Genomic DNA, 19,934 nt, shown 5'->3' on the forward strand with positions numbered 1-19,934 from the left:
CTGAACCAGAGCCTGTTACTGCCCTGTCTCAACTGTTGACATTTAAACGTGATAAACTGACGTTTAGAAGCTGTGGCTTTACTAGGGCAGAACAGAACCAATCACAATGATTTGGGGTATGACTCCAACACAAACTTGGGAAAAAAATTTAATGCAAATATTTAGCCATTGGAACATACAAATAAATAAATAAGCTCAGAATAGCCAAGGAAGAAAATCCAAGTTAAGAGTAACAGCCCATTTCTCTTCAGTCCCAGATATTCCATTTCCAAAACACTGCTAATATACAAATCAATTAATAAGTAAAGAAGATATAGACCATCCAACATAAAACGACCTAAAATAAAAAAATAAAACCAAGGACAAACCCTAATTATTTTATTTCTGTATATCAAGACTACAAATAGCATTTAAACACTTAATTTATTCTTCAAATTAAGAAATTATACATTTTGTTTTGATAATGGTCATTGTTTCAGAAGTGTCACTTGGCTCCCCCACATTTAAAAGGATATTGCTAATTGTGGCCCGTCCCCCACGCCAGCCCAGCGCTCCAGTGACAGCGAACACCGGCCAGCACCTGCGTCCTCCGGCGAGTTCTCAGACGCTCCCCTCGCCAGGTCCTGATAAAGTGCCGAATCCCGAGAGGACCGCCCCGCCCCGCCCCGCCCCGGGCGCCCGCCCCGCCCCGGGCGCCCGCCCCCCGCACCGCAGCACCCGGCGAGGGGGCGCGGCCCGGGCCGCAGTGCAAAGGCGCAGCGCCACTTTGGTTCAAGTGACTCGGGAGGGGCTGCGGGCCTCCTCCCCCAGCATCGCTCACGCGGGTCGCACACGCGCAGGAGCAGGACGGAGGCCCCCTCCCCACCCCGAAAGCTCTCCAGGCACGAGGTGGAGACAGAAAGGAAGAGAGGGAAGGACCCGCCTCACACACACCCACACACAGGAATGTCCAAACCATCACGATGCAGGTCAGCGGCAGACCGGAAACAAGCATGCTAGTCCCGTTCTGGGGAGATGGCTTAAAAAACACAAATAAAATATTACCATTGTTATCTATTTTCCAACCTAACCACTTTGGGAGAAGGCAGCAGGAAAAAAAAAAAAAAGCCTTTAGTTTTAACAATGAGGCTTGTAAACAATTCAACCACACGAGAAGCAGTGGCCCCCAGAGGCCCGTGTCTCTGCAGACCGGAGCCAGGTCCGAGCAGCGCCCCCGCCAGGCACCGGGTCGCCAGCTTGGGGGGGCTCGTCCGCAGCAGAGCCAAAGCTTCATCTTTGGTTAATTTCACTGAGTTGCCACCAGTCTTAAAACTGTGCTCTTCTTGGCAAAATTGCTATGTTAGCCATGTGGCATGTAACATCTGTTATTTTAAGTTATTTGAAAAGCAACGTCCATCTAAATACGTGAGCACAACTTAATAAATCACTTAAAAATGCAGGAAGGGGTGGCGGGGAGGGACCCAGGAGAGCTGGGAGGCCGGCGCGCGTGCCCTGCTAGCCGGGGGCGCACACAGGCCCGCCGTCTCCGCAGAGGGTGGGCTGCCGCCACGGGTCAGCTCAGCTCGAAGCCCGCGGCGCACTCGATGGCGTACAGGAGCTTGCTCCGCAGCAGCGCCTCGTCCTGGAACTCGGGGAGCTTCAGCAGGTTCATGCAGGTGCTGGCTGTGGGCAGCCGCTCCAGGTCGGAGCCCCCGTTGTGGATGCAGAACGCGGGGTACAGCTCCTGCAAGACAGCGGGCGCATGGCGCGGTCACCAAGCACGGCCTGCAGGGAGCCTTTCAGACTCACGCAGGAAGTGACGGCTGTTCTCACCTGTCCCCAGGGGGACACCCGCTTTTTCACTGCCCTCAAACTTGGCTCCAAGTTTCTACCCGATACTGTGCATGGGCTAAGGGACAGAGAACAGCGTGAATGCATGGGAGTGAATACAGAGTCTTTTTGGTGAAAAGGCCTCTAAAGTTTTTATTTTTTAGTCTTTTAAAAATTAGTTTAAAATTTTAAAAGGTACAGGGTAAAGAGCTGAATGTATAAATAAACCTCTTTGCTGAAAACATGGGAAAAGCAGACGGGCCTCTTCTCCAAGTGAACCACAAAGGGGCCCGGGAGCAGGGGGAGGTGGCGGTCTCAGTCAAGGAGAGAAGGCGGCCCCTCTAAACACGGGAGGTTGGGTTGCCCGTGTCCTAGAACCATAGGGACTTTCCTGGCGGGCAGTGGTTAAGGCACGAGCTCCCAATGGAGGGGATGGGGGTTCAAACTCTGGTTGGGGAACCAAGATCCCACATGCCATGTGGCGTGGCCAAAAAAAAAAGGGGGGGGCCGGAATCTTAAATGGTTTTCAGAAATGTCACCGTAAATTACTGGTACTGTTGTTCTAAAATCACTGTAGTGTTACATGCAACTATTATGTGAAAATTATATATAACTTATTGTAGGATCCTAGAATTTACCAGAGCAAGCAAATGAACTATTAATAATAGGAGCCAAGATTAATCACTGGTAGAGAGATCCAAATATACAATCAAAGAAATAAAAACCTTACACACCTGAATGTCAGTTGGAAAAAGCAGTGTGAACTTTGATGAATTTTTCTCTCAAGAAGACAGCGCCCATGTCCCAGCTCTGTGCCCTGGAAAGACCTGAACACAGTGACCTCTGGTGACAATGAGCAGGCCAAGGGCCCAGCCCTGCTCTCTACCAGCTTGGTCTCCAGGAAAGGAATCAGGGCTTCCTGGAAAACATGTGACCCCGACATGGGCCAGGAGATGCACACAGCAAGTGTCACTACCCCATCACATCAGAAAGCAAGAAACCACCCACGGCTGCTTGGGACTTATTTACAGACCCTGAGCCCACTGCCCTCCCGCAGATGGGACATGGAAGATCAAAGGGAGGGGGTGCCATGGACTGAAAAAAGCAAACGCTAAAGGTTCAGAATGATAGTAAAACTAAAATGTACTGGCTGTCCTTAAAACGCTAGTTATCCCCCTCAATAACTGGTAAATGAAGAATAGTCAAGATTTACTCCATCTTTTCTGTACCAGCAGTCCTCACGGTAACCTAAGAGCTGGTGAGAAAAAATAGCTTTTCTTTATAGAAAAATCAGCTAGAAAGGAAGAAACGATACATCGGAACATGGCGTTCTCGGGCCAGTGCAGAATGGTCTGGGCGCAGGGACGGCCCGGCTCCTCGCTGCCAGGACGCCCTCAGCAGCACCGGCAGAGCAGTTACGGGCGCTGTTTTCTCTCCTAACTAACCACAGCTCTCGACCTTCTATAATGAAAACATTAACCCCGTTACAAGGAAAAACAGGAATAGCGTAAGAAATAATTACTAACCACTGTCGAGGAAAACAGAACGAGGCTGGAGGGCTGCTCCCGCCTGGCAGGGACCCAGAGCACCCGTCACCCACGGCTGCCTGACCAGCGAAACCACGTTTCACCTGGACTCTGTCACCTACATGTTGAATTTAGCACACACTTTACAACGTGGGCGTGAGCGTGAGCACAGCCCACACACTACCTGCTCCATTTCTGTGCGCTTCTCCACTGCTGAGCATAAGCCTCGTCTCAGCAGTCTCTGTGGCAGGCAACACTGCTAAAACCGCTGTCTTTCCCCTAATTATAATTTATGTGACACTTTAAATGCCGCTTAAGATGTTTCAATAGAAACCAAAAGAGGAACAGAAAGAATATTTGTTGCATTTATTACTTAGCACTTTGAAGATGTTGAGGGAAACAACTTTCTCAGATGCTTGAATATATTAAAAACACATTTTTGAAACAGAAGGATCGCTGCACACGCAGTCAGTCAGGGCTCAATGGAAAGTCTGAAATACATTTTGCAGATATATGCCACATTTTACTGTTTCTTTCATAATGCTAATTGAATTTCCTACTTGGGAGTCTCAAAACTTAAAAATGAAGTTCTTCATTGAAATCTGAGTCAAGGGCACCATTCTGTGCATAACTAAGCAGAGTACAACGGGAATTTACATTAATTCAGAGTGAGAAAAATCATCAATTTATTATGAGGCCTGATGGCAATTTAACAATTTTCTACAGCACTTTAATGATTTCTGCGTCTGTAACAGTCACATTCGTTAAGCATATTAAGCTTTAATTAGCTTCAGCAGATGCTGCTCTTCTCAGCAAACTGGCCATGAGCAGAGGCCTAACTTCCAGATTACGTGCGACCACCCTGGCTGCTGAGGGTGCTTCAGCCAAGAGCCACTCTCTGCTTTCAAGTCTGAGTCTGCCACCCCGCCAGCAGGCACCCTGAGCAAACTGGGGAGCACACACATCACAGTGGTTTCCCCAAACCTGGAGTCTAAGAATGACGTCAAAAGCACCGGAAAACGCTTAATTAACCTCACATTTAGTATGATTTCAATCACTGAAAAAAACCCTGAAATAGGATGACTATTTCATGGTTTCCAAAAAATTATTTTTCATGGTATAATTATAACTCAATTATGATTATACGGGATCATCAACAGGCGACCAGAGAATTTTAACTGCAATTCTACTAGGGACTTGAAACAAGTCCCTCAGCTTTCCCACCCAAACCTGTGACACACAACTGGCTCTTCCACTGGCCAGAGCATCTGGACTCCTCAAGCCAGATTCCTCACTTCTACTAAAGGGAATGCCTTCCACTCAGCTCTCTGATCAGGTCCTCCAAACTTCCCTTCTTGAAACCACACACTCAGTTTTCTTCCAGGTTTAGTGTGGTTTTGAAACTGGAAGACACTATAAGCTTTGTCTCTCATTATAAATGTTACTGACAAAATTTCCTAATCACACTAAAATCTTAATATATAAGGATTTAACTCATGTGACTGTTTATACCACTAGACAATAAAAACTTCTGATCGATGGGAAAGCCTTTTATATTAACTCCGTTTACATGAGCCACTGGGCACATCTCATCTCATCTGCACTCTTCCTGCTCTTTAAATCCTCCTACACAGCAAGATTTCCAGACTTCACTGCAAGCCTCAGAGGAACCAAAAAGCAGAGATGTGCTCCTTTCAGGTTGCTGCCCAATTCTGACACCTGGTTCTGCAGATCAGGGCTTAAACCCATCAAGTCGATCCATCCATTTCTTTTGAGAAGAGGGGGGCTTATATCCCAAGCCAGAAGCATCACTAAGTCTCCCTGCCATTCTACTTGAGACTTCAAACGCTAACACAGGTCCCTCAGCTTTCCCACCCCCCAGGCCTGTGACACCTGTCTGGTGTCTGCCTTGTACACAGCTATTTTTCTCCAACTCAGTCCCAGGGTTTTCCTTCTAATACCTGCATTTCCTCTTTGCACGTTCACTGCTCTGACACTTCAGCCTGCTCTCATTTCTATGTTTTCTGCTTTATGAATGTCCACATTAACTTTGTGTTCTATTATTTGGTAAACACAGTTGGTTCTGGCTGTCCCGTTTTGCAGGCTTTATTTTCTCCCTCTGAAAATTTGGAAGACAGAGAAGAGACTTCAGTTCTGCTAGTATCATTGAGCAAATATTATTCACTAATTGCTCACACTCACTTATTATTCACTGCTCCCCCACATCCTGTGGAAACAGCATCACTGCACTTACGCCACAGCTCACGCCCCATGTCTTTACTGCACTGTCCACTCCTTTATTTTATTTGGCTTAGTCGGGTCTTAAGTCTTAGCAGCACATGGGAGCCTTTGTTGCGGCACACGGGCTTAGCTGCCTTCCGGCATGTGGGGGTCTTAGTTCCCCAACCAGGGATCGAACCCTTGGCCCCTGCATTGCAAGGCGGATTCTCAACCACTGGACGACCAGGGACATTCCCACTGCTCTATTTCTGGGACACTTTTTGGGACACTGTATTAAGCTATTAATGTCAATTAAAAAAAAAACATTTTAAAGTGTAATTCACATGCTATATATTTAGTCATTTAAATGTAGTTTAAATTCAACTTCAGAATGCTGCCATTTCTCTGCCAAAGTTCTCCATTATCCACCCCCCCTTTTTTTTTATCCACCCCTTTAAAGACATTTTGTGTAAAAGGAACCACACCTCCAGTGTCTCACTCCCTTCACTGAGCACGTTCTCAATGTTCAAACACAGGGCATCTGTATCAGCAATCCATTCCGTTTAATTTCCTAACACACCCCACTGCCTGGACAGACCACATTCCCTTTCTCCACGACCAGCTGTGGGCTGCTGCAGTTCTGTGAGCACTGCGTGAATGTGTGAGGGGGTCTGCCTTGAGTACCCGTGTCCTGAGGGTGGAACTGCTCCAGTGCACTGAGGTGCATTCTCAGAAAATGTGACTGGACCGCTGAAGACGGCACAGACTGGAGGGAACCGGCCACTAATGTGCAGCCTCAGGCTGGACTCCAGACTGGGAAGCGCAAGGTCCACAGAGGACGCCGTGGGGCTGGAGCCACTGCAGGCGCCCCGACACCTGAGGGAAGGTGGAAACAGGTGGCTGGCCCCCTCCCTGAGCTGATTTGGGGGGGTCTGGGTGAGCCCTGACAATGTTTACCTGTAACGACTTCTCAGGTGATGCTGAAGCTGCTGGTCTCAGGATCATACTTGTGAACCAGAGGATTAGATAATCTATCATTGCACACTCCTTATTTTTGATAATTTAATTGTGGTTTTTAAGAGAGATTGGTGTTGCAAGAAAAATGTGCAAGTAACATGATATTTTCAACTTACTCCCAAATGATTTCAAAAAGAAATACATGAATACAGAATGACAAAACAAATGTGACACGATTTAAACTGGTCAACCCGGGCTGATAAGTTCTCTGTTCAATTCTTACAACTTTTCTACACATTGTAAGTAATTTCAAAGTAAAATAACTGACATATAACTCATCAATGAAAGGTTACTGGAAGGCGAATGTCAATCTGTGAGCTTCACAAGCACACCCAATGTACATGCTCCCCTAACCCGGCATTACTTCATGTTATATACAACCGCTGTCTTTCTCTTTATTAAACCTAACTTCACTTCTTTTATATGAGTAAGGAAAACCCAAGCTGTCCCATGACCAATTTCAACTGATAAAAATATTCAGCCAACTTATGAGATCAACATGAACTATCAGAAAGGACACCCTAAGGCCAAGTAACGTGAAGTAACAGAGAAGCACTAAGAGAAGATCAACTCCTGCTCTTGTATCACTCCTGGAAACAGACACGAGCATGTGGGGCCCACGCTCTCTCCAGCTGGGAAGGGAGGCCAGTCTGAGCTGCACAGACCCCAGGACTGGTGACGGACGCCAGTGTCAGCCCACCCGGCTGCATCTGCTCACGTTTAAGGCTCATCACAGCGATACCCCAGCGATGGGTCAGGACTGTGAACGCAGGAAAAAACCCAAACAAAACCAACAGCCAATCCTTCAGTGAACAAGTTGAAACACTGGGTGAATGAGGCTACAGACACAGTAAAAACTAACAGCCTGGGCGCTGCGGCCACCGCAGTAAACACTGCTCTCTGAACACGCCGTGTGCACACTGGCTCACCTGGTCCCTGCTGCCCCGCCCCCAACACTGCTGAGCCCCGAGCCTGCGCACCTTAAACCCCAAGAGGGGGGGCCGGGAACAGCTGGTCACAAATTTGAGCAGTTTGCGCTTCTCCTCGTCTGTGAAGCCCTCCACGACTCTCCAGAAGACCTTGATCACGGGGTGCTCGGCAGAGTAGCCTCCTAGGACAAAGAGGAAGACATCTTCAGGAATAACAAGGTGAGTGCAGAATTGGGGTTCTCCCAAAGGCACCAGAGCAGCTCCTCTCCATCGTGCCAGGCCAGGGTGGGGCAGCGGCTTGTGGCTTAAAGCCGACCCTGTCCTGGGGGACGATGGGCAAGGATGCAGGGGACAGAAGGATAAAGCACCAGAGGCCACAGTGAGGAACAAACAAGATGGACTCTGGCAGAGAAACATGCTGCCAAGGCTCTGAGCTTCCAGAGCTCTGCGAGGAGCTGAGACTCGGCTTTGGCTGGGGAGCAAACTCTACATAACACAGGACTAGCATGACGGTCACGCACCTACAAACAGCAGACACACTGGGATTTTTAACAGAGCAAGTTATTTCACCAACACATCTTAGTATGTAAATTTATCACCCATCCTTCTGACAAGGTACAGACCATGGATAATAACCAACCGCAGCACTCGATTAGACCAATGCTCTGAAGAGTAATATCTGCTACTTACAACTTTTAATCTAGTTAAGTGCTTCCTAAAACTAAAATAATTGCTATATATTGTTCCCTCACTGTTAATATACTACAGAAATATCATCAATAAAGTATCTTAAGTGTATTAATTGGCACCAAAATGAATATGGTAATATTTTAAACCTATTTACTGGAATAGGAACAGTTGAGATCGTTAAAGGTAAATGCTATCAGTGCAGACAGGATAATGCAAACAGGCCAAGACCACTTCTGGGCCAGGAAAGGCTGGACTGATGGGGAGGACAATGTGACCTTAGGTATTATCTCCCTGGACACAAACATCAGAGCTCAATTTAGAGAAATACAAAAGAGTAATTACCGAAAGGGGAGATGCAAGCACATGGTTACATACACATCCGTTTCCAAAACCTTCTCAAAAGTGACCCTGGAGGAAAGGCGGGTGATAGCACTCAACACAACAGAGGGCTCTGGGTAGACGAGTCTGGATGGGCTTTTTTAGCTGTGGTAAAAGACACGCGATAAAATCTACCATCTCAGCCACTTTCAGGTGTGCAGTCCCAGGGCACGGATTACACGCACACTGGCGTGCAGCCACTGCCGCCCTCTCAGCCCAGCACTCCCATCACCGCAGGCAGACGCCGCCACGACCAGGAGGCAGGGCTGCCCGCGCCCTTCCCAGCCCTGGTGGCTCTAGTCCCGTCTAGGAACCTGCCTCTTCTAGGTGTTTCATGTAAGGTGAATCCTACAACGTACATCCTCTGTGTCTGTCATTACTTCACTTATCACAGTGCTTTCAAGAGTTCATCCACATTGAAGCATGTACTTGAACATCATTCCTTCAAGACTTAACGACAGTCCCACCGTACATCTATAGCACACTTACTTATCCATCATCTCGGTGGATACTGGGGTTATTTCCAGCTTCTGGCTCCTGTGAACGTCTCGTGAACACAGATGCTTCGGCCCCTGCCTCCAATCCCCTTGGGTACAGAGCAGAGTTGTTGGTTCACAGAGTAAGTCCACGCCGAGCTTTCTGGGAACCACTGTTTCCCACAGTCGCTACTTCACTTTTCCACCAGCAACGAATGAGGGCTGCGGTCTCACCACACCCTCACTAACACTTGTCTTCTGTCTGTGTGCCTCTCCCTTAGGCTCTGGTTTCCATTTCCCGAGTGGTTAGTGATGCTGAACATCTTCTGGAGCATACCGGCCTTCGGTAGCATTTTCTCTGGCAAAGGTCTACTCAAGTCCTTTGCCTGTTGTTGAACCAGCCTGTCTGCCTGTTGAGCTGTAAGGGTTCCTTAGGCATTTTGGGTACCAGACCCTCACCAGATACATGATTTCCAAGTGTTTTCTCCAATTCTGAAGGCTGTCTTTTCACTTTCTTCATAATGTTCTTTGATGCAAAAACCTAATTTTGATGAAGTTCTATTTATTTACCTTTCCTTTTTCTGGTTGTGCTTTTGGTGTCATATCTAAGAACTTACTGCCAAACCCAAGGTCATGAGGTGTTGTCCCTGCGTTCTCCTAAGACTTTTACGGGTTTAGGTACTGAGGTTCTTGAGCCATTGTGAGTTAATTTTTGTATATGGTGTGACTTGTGGGTACAGCTTCATTCTTATGCAAAAATCCAGTTGTTCTACAATTAACTTTTTATATAACTGTAAACTTTCCCAAAGAAGTTCTAAATTTTACATTGCTACCAGTCAAGAGAGCTCAAATTTCTTCACATATTAACACTAAGTGTTAAGTTACTCTAGTGGGTATGTAGTAGTATCACAGTACAATTTAATTTGCATTTCTTTAATGATTAATAGTGTTCATGTGCTTATTTGCTTACCAGATATTTGTATATATCTTAAGTGAAACACTTTTTTGGTTTTTTTTGCCCATGTTTTAAAAATCAATGATCTTTTTATTGAGTTGCAGAAGTTCTTGATCTATAATGTGTACACAGGGACAGAAGCCATTATTAGATACATTACTGGAAAATATTTTCTCTTAACCTGTGGCTTGTTTTTTCACTTTTTTGATGGTATTTTTTTGAAGCACAAAATCTTTAATTTTTAGGATGTCCAAATTTTTATCCATTTCTTTTTTCTAGACCATGCTTTTGGTGTACAACTAAAAACTCTGCCTAGTCCAAAAGTCATGAGAACTTTCTCCTATGTTCTCCCAGAAGTTTTACAGCTCTGGCTTTTAACTACAGGCCTCGGATCCTGTTGCACTCACTTCTGCACACTGTGTGAGGTCAGGTCTAAGTGCCTCTCTTCCCAGTGCTCACCACTGCAGCCCCACCGAGCTGCTGCAAGTCACTGGCTGTAACCCTAAGGGTTTGTCGCTGTCGCCCCGTGACTTCCCATCGGCCAGTATGCCTGTCATTGTGACAATGCCACGGTATCTTTTTTAAATACTCTTACGTGTTTCTGTCTATGCGGGGTCTTTGCTGCTGCACTCAGGCTTCCTCCAGCTGCAGAGCGTGGGCTCCAGGGTGTGGAGGCTTTAGCACTTGTGCTGCACAGGCTTCGTTGCTGCACGGCATGTCAAACCTTCCTGGACCAGGGACGGAACTGGATGCCTGCTGTACCGGCAGGCGAACTGTTTACTACTGAGCCACCAGGGAAGCCCCCATCAGCTCAGTTCAGTCACTCAGTCGTGTCCGACTCTTTGCGACCCCACGGACTGCAGCACGCCAGGCCTCCCTGTCCATCACCAACTCCCAGAGCTTGCTCAAAGTCATGTCCATTGAGTCGCTGATGCCATCCAACCGTCTCATCCTCTGTCGTCCCCTTCTCCTCCCGCCTTCAATCTTTCCCAGCATCAGGGTCTTTTCCAATGAGTCAGTTCCTTGCATGAGGTGGCCAAAGTATTGGAGTTTCAGCTTCAGCATCAGTCCTTCCAATGAATATTCAGGACTGATTTCCTTTTGGATGGACTGGTTGGACCTCCCTGCAGTCCAAGGGATTCTCAAGAGTCTTCTCCAACACCACAGTTCAAAAGCATCAATTCTTCGGCACTTTCTTTATAGTCCAGCTCTCACATTCATACATGACTACTGAAAAACCATAGCTTTGACTAGACAGACCTGTGTTCACAAAGTAATGTCTCTGCTTTTTAATATTCTGTCTAGGTTGATCATAGCTTTTCTTCCAAGGAGCAAGTGTCTTTTAATTTCATGCCTGCAGCCACCATCCGTAGTGATTTTGGAGACCAAAAAAATAAAGTCTGTCACTGTTTCCATTGTTTCCCCACCTATTTGCCATGAAGTGATGGGACCGGATGCCATGATTTTAGTTTTCTGAATGCTGAGTTTTAGGCCAACCTTTTCACTCTTCTCTTTCACTTTCATTAAGACGATCTTTAGCTCTTTGCTTTCTGCCATAAGGGTGGTTTCATCGGCATATCTGAGATTATTGATATTTCTCCCGGCAATCTTGATTCCAGCTTGTGCTTCTTCCAGCCCAGCATTTCTCATGATGTACTCTGCATATAAGTTAAATAAGCAGGGTGACAATATACAGCCTTGACGTACTCCTTTCCTGATTTGGAACCCGTCTGTTTTTCCATGTCCAGTTCTAACTGCTGCTTCTTGACCTGCATACAGTTTTCTCAGGAGGCAGGCAAGGTGGGCAGGTATTCCTATCTCTTTAAGAATTCTCCACAGTTTGTTGTGCTCCACACAGTTAAAGGCTTTGGCGTAATCAATAAAGCAGAAATAGATGTTTTTCTGGAACTCTCTTGCTTTTTCTATGATCTAACGGATGTTGACAATTTGATCTCTGTCTTTTCTAAATCCAGCTTGAACATCTGGAAGTTCATGGTTCATGTACTCTTGGAAGACTGGCTTGAAGAATTTTAAGCATTACTTTGCTAGTGTATGAGATGAGTGCAATTGTGCAGTACTTTGAACATCCTTTGGAAAGCCCTGTAGTAAGTTTTAAATCAGAGTGTTTAGTCCTTCAACTTTGTTCCTACAAAATGTTTTGACTATTTTAGGTCCTTTACATTTCCACATAAATTAAAAAATCAGTCTGTTGGCTTTTACCAAAAAACCCTGAAAATACTAGAATAACAGACTATGATTAAGGAAAAGACATCAAAATAACAGTGCTTGTTTGAGGCAGAATTTTTTCTTTTTCACTGCCCTCAAATATGTAGAATAGAGCTAATGGGACTTTGCTGGTGGTCCAGAGGTTGAGACTCCACGAGGCCACTGCAGACAGCACTACTGTGTGTTGATCTCTGATCAGCGAGGGCTGCTCTCTGTTGTGGGGCATGGGCTTCTCACTGCTGTGGCTTCTCCTGCTGTGGTGTGTGGCCTTCAGTGGTTGTGGAGCACGGGCTAAGTTGCTCCACAGCATGTGGGCCCTTCCCAGCTCAGGGACTGAACCCATGTCCCCTGCAGTGGCAGGCAGATTGTTATCTACCTCACCACCAGGGAAGTAAAACTTTAATCAGAAGTAAATGTCTTGACAAGACTCAATTCTTATTTTCTTTTATTGTTAGTGGTCTTATTTTTTTGGGGGAGAGAGGGGGGTTTGGCACTGTTTTTCAAAGGAGAAGACTGGACACAGCCCAACGGCCATAAGTAGAGGCTTAAGAGGGCTTCCCAGGTGGCACTGGTGGTAAAGAACCTGCCTGCCAGTGCCAGGAGACATCAAGAAAATGAGGTTCGATCCCTGGCGTCGAGAAGATCTCCTAGAGGAGGAAATGGCAATCTACTCCACTATTCTTGCCTGGAGAATCCCATGGACAGAGGAGCCTTGTGGACTATGGTCCACATGGTCACAAAGAGACCAGACTGAAGTGACTTAGCACAGCACGCAGTGGCTTGAGGATAAGCTATGAAGAGAAAAGAACCGGATGCGGGAGAGTGTGCACAAAGAAAACAAGAACGGAGTTTGCACTTGTGTGTGAGCATGTGAAGACGCCAAGCACGGTGGTCACTCATAATGGGCACAGGCAGGGGAGGAATGGACAGGGGAGGAAGCAGGAAGTGGGTTTCACTGTAACCTCGTATTGCCTGAGTGTTAAACCATGTGAACAAACTGCCCATATAAAGAAGCGCGTTAGAATTACTTTGGAAATATGACCATCGATAACATATTCAGGAATAATAAACAAGTAGTGATAACATACCTGAATAGTTTGTAAAGGATTTTAGGTCCTCCAGACTTATGGGAACTTGTGCACCAGAAATCAACACCTAAAAAAAAAGTTCACGATATAAAACTTGAGGTGGATTTTAAGAAAGATTTTCATGTCAGGAAAAAACTGTGTCCCCAAGCACAAGAAGTGAACCTGGATCTCCTGCTGGTCGAACATCCGCAGCCACTCCAGGCTCACCACGTTGGCCAGGCCCTGCCGGAACGCCAGGCAGTGCGGGCGGATCTGCCGGTTCAGCCGGTAGTCAGCTACCAGGTGGATGTATGCAATGCGATTGGCACTGGTCACTGGGATGTCCTTCCCACCAGATTTCAGTTCAACGACCTGTGGATTTAAAACAAGAGTTGGAAAAAAAAAACCAACAAAACCAAGAGTTGGAAATGTCTCTGAGTACGGCCACAGGGCAAAACAAGAGCAAGAGACACTTATTTCAAGGGAACCTGACTGTGTTGCTCCACACACGAACATCTCAGTGAAAGGTGTGCAACTGGCACACACGACTCACAGACAGGAAGACTCCCGTGAGGGGCTCTCCAGAGCTCGGCACCCTACTCTGCACCCAGCTCACTGACCAGCCCTGCTTTCTGCAAGGTCCTGAGGGGCGATGTTACAGTGCAGTCACGGCATCTCATTACAAAAGAAATTAGAGATCACAAGGGCAAAGATACGAACCGAATGATCAGCAAGGATCAGAAGGGCTTCACTGTGGAGAAAAGGCAATGTTAAGGAATTAATGCCATAGAGACGGGGGACTCGTGTGTGCACAGGCAGCATACATCCCCTCTGGATTTCTATGACTGCTGTTCAGTCCGGTTCAGTCGCTCAGTCGTGTCCAACTCTTTGCGACCCCATGAACAGCAGCACGCCAGGCCTCCCCGTCCATCACCAACTTTCGGAGTTCACCCAAACCATGCCCATCGAGTCAGTGATGCCATCCAGCCATCTCCTCCTCTGTCGCCCCCTTCTCCTCCTGCCCTCAATCTTTCCCAGCATCAAGGTCTTTTCAAATGAGTCAGCTCTTCACATCAGGTGGCTGTAGATATGATACAGAGGGCAGTGGTCATCAGCAGGCACAACTGGTTAGTCCATTTCTGATGCACCTGCAGGCATTTGGCAGAACTTCTGCATCGCTGCACAGGGACACACACTCTGGGTCGAGTGCAGGGTCAGGACTCCGCAGAGCGTCCCTGGGGTACAGTGGGGAGGAGGAGCCGGACTCGGGCGCCCTGCCCCACTTCAGTACATGCCCCCGAGGAGCCCCTCGGCCCCCAAAGCCCGCTGTCGTCATTGAGGTGGTGCCGAGTCCATCTTGGGGCTGCGATTATGTGAACGCACACAAGCAAAGCTGTCTGACGAAACTCCACAGACACTACAGACACGTGCGCCTGACTTCCAACGGTAGACTTGTAGAACCCGGGTCTGCGGGTGCTCACTCTCGGGGACGAGGACGAGGCAGTCTCCGCCAAGGACAAAGAAACACAGGCACACCTGAAACCCTGAACACTGCCAGGGCGTGGACAGGGCACAGGGGCGGCTGCCAGCGGTGGTACTGAGCAGGGCTCAGGTACCTGGTGAGCCGGGGGCGCCTGGGGTAAGAGCAGAGGAGCGCTCGACACCTTCCCACACCACGGTTTCCCTCTCTGCCTTGGGCCTCTGGGGAGCTGTTGTATTCCAGGGCCAGCCCAAACACGCCTGCTCCCTCTGAGGGACGGCATTTCACATTTTTTTTTTAAATTGTCACTTTACAGAAATAGTACTCTAGAACCTGCTGAAAGCTCTACCTAAATGGTCCTGTGGGAAGGTTACACAGCCACGTGTGGTGAAAGCCGCCCGCAGGGTCTGACAACACCTCACCGCTCCAGATTCGCGCTCTCAGCGCCGGAAGCGCGAGGTCTGACAAGGCGCCGGGTGGGGTGGGGGGCCGCCTCTCACAGCCCGCTGTCACTCGAGCCGTGGCGCTGGCTGCTCTGGGTCACAGCTGAGACAGCCTGGATCACAGGCAGGCAGCTGCTGAAGGGGGTGGTGCCCGCGGTCTGGAACACAGAGGCCCCCAGCCCCGTCACCAGCAGCATTTCCGACAACCTTAAAGTGGTGACTGGTGGTTCAAACTTGCCTCTCACGCTGCACCTGAAAGGCATCATGTCACAGCTCTCCTTGGGAGCTCCGTTCTGAGGAGCACCTGCTTCCTTCAGGATGCGCAGGGGCCGTCACCGTCACGCACACACAGCCGCCGTCACGCAATGCAGGGGCAGTCACGCACGCACAGGGGCCACCGCGTGCGCATCGTCGCCATCGTGCAGGCGCAGGCGCTTGCCCCACCCTCCCGGCACCCCGTCCCTGCGGGAAGAGCTAGGGGCAACGACTCGCCCAAGGGCACACAGCAAAGCAGCAAAACCCGAGCTTTAACCAAGGTCTCGTGACTCAAGTTCGATGCTTTTCCACAGAACAGATGATGATTTATGGATCCATCTTAAACCCTGAGCATTCTCCTCAAGGGAGATATGTGTATAAATCAGTGATCTGAAATTTCATGTTCGTTTTTAAGTAGGCTAACAAGCAGCCATATTGATTAAAGAAAAAAAAAATGAGCGCAACATCATTATTCTAAAAGGGAAGATTCATTAACATAAGCTGCTAACATAATGAAGTATTTGCATACCACCAATCTTTAAATCACGTCATTTTATAAACCTAAACCTCTATCAGAGAACTAGGTTTTTATATATGTTTCTACAGAAATCCATATGATCTCTCCCCAAATTAGGTACTTTACCAGTGACTCTAATTTTTCCAATTAGACTCTTTAGTATAATTATTCTTATGCATTATCATCTATAATCTCTACTCAGTGGGAATTTCTATGAATAATTGGAACATCTTCACACTTTCACTTTTAACAGATTACAGTATTATCAGTGGCACTTTAATGGAACACTTACATATGCGACATTCCACCATTACCATCTATTTCAGAAGGGAAATGGGAAACACCCCATTAGCAAAGGCTTCAGACAGGTCCTTAATACAGCCCAGGGCCCAGAGCTTTTGTGCCCAAGACATCCACTAGGTGGGGCCAGGGGGCAGCAACACTGCACGCTGACATTTCCTACTGATGGTGATCAACCCTGTCTTCAGAAACCTCTCACTTTGCAGTGCTGAGATTTCAGCTCCATGAGAGGGAAGAAGATAAGCAACCAAAGGACACCCGGCTCTGAGCCCTCACCCCGCGTCTCACAGCATCCCTGCAGCTCGCAGAGCCGCCTGGACCTCAGCAGTCTGGAGGAAGCATTACCTCCTTGTTACCGGTTAGGATTCAGTCCCACCTATTTCTGAAACAGAGAACTTTACAGATGAAGAGAGATGGAAAAATCAAAAACCCACAAAGATGGTCATTTAAAAAATATCAAGAAGGTTTAGACAGGAGGATGTATGAATCTTTATGAATGGTTTTTGCTTTGCTTTTTAGAAGACATCATGATGGTGCATAAGCTACAGAACACTTCTGAGCCCAGGGAGGAGGAAATAACAAGACACAAAACCGCTCCCATTCTCCTGAGGGGCCCCTGGTACCACACAGAGCACTGTGTACTGTGCGTAACACCCCAGAGAGACAGCACTGCACACCTGCTATGAGGGCTATAGTTTAAGAAACAGAGGGAAAGAAGGCAGAAAATAACAAGTGTAGAAGAGCATGTGGGAAACTCAGAATCTTCGTGTGACCCAACGATTCCACTTTTAGGTACGCACCCAAAATACCTGAAAACAGGACCCTCAAAGATACTTATGCAGCAATGGCCGTGGCCTCCATGTGCCCGACAGTTACAATGGTCGTGTCCATCAACAGATGGATAAACAAACGTAACACGGCCAACAACGGCAGACTCATCAGCTTGAGAAGAAGGAACTCTGACACCTGCTGTACATCACTGTGACCCTGGAAGGCACGATGCTCAGTGAGGTAAACCACTCACTTAAGGACAAGTACTGTCTGACTCCACTCACAGGAGGGGCCTGAGGCTGTCAGTCCTAGAGACAGAAAGCAGAAAGGTGGGAGCTGGTGGATGGTAGTTTAGTATCAGAATGTCCCACCCAGCACACCCCTTCTCCAACTCAAAGAAAATCTTAGTTCCAGACACTGATCTACAGAATGTAATTTGAAAGATGAACATTACGGTTGAATTCCTCTCATTAGAACTTTCATTGCTTAACCAAGTTGTAGTTTCCGTGAATTCTGGAACTGCCTGACCCAGAGATACCTGGGCTCACAGAACCAGAACCTCCACTTCTGCTGACAGCAGACCCAGATGCTTTCTCATCTTTCCCTTTCCTGAAAGTGAAAGTGTCAGCCGCTCAGTCATGTCTTTGGGGGCCCCACAGACTGTAGCCCACCAGCCTCTTCCCTCTGTAGGATTCTCCAGGCAAGTATACTGGAATGGCTTGCCACTTCATTCTCCAGGGGATCTTCCTGACCTAGGGATTGAACCCAGGTCTCCTGCACTGCAGATGGATTCTTTACCATCTGAGCCACAGGGTAACCCTATTCTAGTAGCTCTGAAACACATCTGTTAGGCTCTTACCCTAACAGGTGTAGGTTCAGCGTTCCTGAAGCCTGAGGCCTCGAAAGGTTCTCCACAGCATCTCTACCTACTCTCCTCCACGACTGCTAAACTCCAGCCTCACCCAAATCTGTTCACTGACCTGGTGACCCCTTATCACCCGTCACGGGCCTCCTTCAGGCAGCTCTCCAGGAGCACTCCTTCTGAGCTTCTATTGCGCTAACAGCACAGGTCTCACAACACGGACCGTACCTGCCTCTTGTGAGGATGAGTGTGCTCTTACTAACACACACCTCCTCTGCTGGGATCAAGGCCAGTGCACAGTCACCAGTATCTCCTGAGTGATGGAGGAAGGGAGAGCAGCGTGGAGGTAAGCGAGGAACGAGAGAAAAAACATCCAAACAGGCTCAGTGTACGTGTTCGCCAAAATCAACAGTCAGCGCTGTGCCCCGGGGGTCAGGCACTATGGGGGTGAGCTTACATGCAGTGCCGCCTGGACTGAACACTAGGACCTATTTAATATGCAGTTATTTTTAAGCTGGCAAAGCTGATCACTTTTGAAAACCTGGACTAGAAATCAAGTAATAATAAAAAGTTAGAGAAGCAATTATGAAGTCTAAAGCAAACACTATTTTCACAGCTAAAATCCAACCACGAGCTGCAAAAAAGACTATCAGTCTAACCTATCTGCGTAAGGACAACAGGAAAGATGCAGTTTCCCTGCAAAAGAGATGTGTTTGTCTGGAATCAAGTGTGAATGAGAAAAACACAGCTGGTTACTTTCCAAGAGTTAGAATTCTTTTATTACAAGTATATACATACTAAGATAATTTTAGAATTCCAAATAGACACCAGGTCACAATTACTCTTAAACATTTGATTTTTATTCTGTCATTTCTCCTGGTATGTTATTGCATAGTTAAATTCATCAGAATCCATCCTCATCAGAATGTTGACTGAAACGATAATGTAGTTACGTTTTATGTACACAGTTTGCTTCACCTCTCACTAAATAAAGTGTTAATATTAAATGGAAGAATGCAGAAAACATTTCTGAAAATGAGAATACTGGTGATGGAGTATAACAAATAGGAAAAGAGAAAGTGATACTGAGAAAATGCTAAATGAGATTATTTTAATCAGGGAAGAAAAAATTATGCTTTATGCTACGGTTAGTCGAATTTGCTCTGTAGTCTTAAATTTGAAGTGAATTAACGCTTCTCCTCCAGAGTCACTTGTTATCTTCCTTATTCTCTCCAGAATTAACTGCATATTGCACAGGGAAGCAAGAGGCATTTAAAAACAACTAGAAACAAAGTGATCCAATGAGGATTATCGTACAAGCTGGTTACTTCAAAAATCCAACAAGATGTTAACAAACAATCTGATTTGCCTGTATGCACTTTGAGAAGTTCTGCAAATCACGGGAACATCTAGCACCTGCTCTAGTAGATGGAACGGCATGATGGGCCCCTCTGTCCCGCCCCCACCTTCTGCAAGCATCTCCACGCGGCCAACCTAGGCCCCCTCTGCCTATACCCACTGGCCCTGTTCTCACGGGACTAGAATAGTTCAGTATGTATGTAGTGCATGCATGTACATGGCAGTATTATTCATAAGAGCCAAAAAAGTGGAAATAACTTAGACGTCCATCAGCTGGTAAAGAAAATGTGGTCTATCCATACACCATTTCTGGACGTTACTAGGCTGAAAAAGGGAGGGAAGTACCAGCACTTGTAGCCCCCAGTAAGTGAAGTGCCACAGGCCACATGCCCTGAGATTACAGGTGTGAAAACTGTCCAGAGGACAGGGCCCAGGGACGGGAGGAGCAGAGTGCGGCAGAAGCAGGGGCAGGTGTGACCTGCTAACGGGCACACAGTCTCCTCTGTATGGCCAATGTGTCCTAAAATTTGGATGCTGGGGCTGGTTGCACTAACCCTCATGCACATGGTACAGGGTGGAATTTATGGTACCTAGATTATACCTCCATAAAGCAGCTATTCCAAAACTTAGTTTGAATCTCTATTATATTTCTTT

At 47.2% G+C, this 19,934-nt stretch overlaps 1 protein-coding gene across 2 annotated transcripts in view; it reads right to left on the reverse strand.

Annotated features, from left to right (window-relative positions):
- Positions 1 to 404: 404 nt before the first annotated feature.
- UBE3C (ubiquitin protein ligase E3C) overlaps positions 405 to 19,934 on the reverse strand; it is a 115,113-nt gene continuing 95,583 nt past the window's right edge. For both annotated transcript variants that reach the window (XM_020888733.2, XM_020888732.2), the window contains exons 20-23: positions 13,477 to 13,665; positions 13,315 to 13,381; positions 7,553 to 7,683; positions 405 to 1,723 (exon numbers count right to left, since the gene is read on the reverse strand). In XM_020888733.2, coding sequence (XP_020744392.2) covers positions 1,553 to 1,723; positions 7,553 to 7,683; positions 13,315 to 13,381; positions 13,477 to 13,665 — 558 coding nt within the window. In that variant the 3' untranslated portion in view covers positions 405 to 1,552. The remainder of the gene's footprint in view (positions 1,724 to 7,552; positions 7,684 to 13,314; positions 13,382 to 13,476; positions 13,666 to 19,934) is intronic.

The sequence above is a fragment of the Odocoileus virginianus genome, chromosome 1 (genome assembly GCF_023699985.2).
Source record: "Odocoileus virginianus isolate 20LAN1187 ecotype Illinois chromosome 1, Ovbor_1.2, whole genome shotgun sequence".
Classification (NCBI taxonomy): Eukaryota; Metazoa; Chordata; class Mammalia; order Artiodactyla; family Cervidae; genus Odocoileus; species Odocoileus virginianus.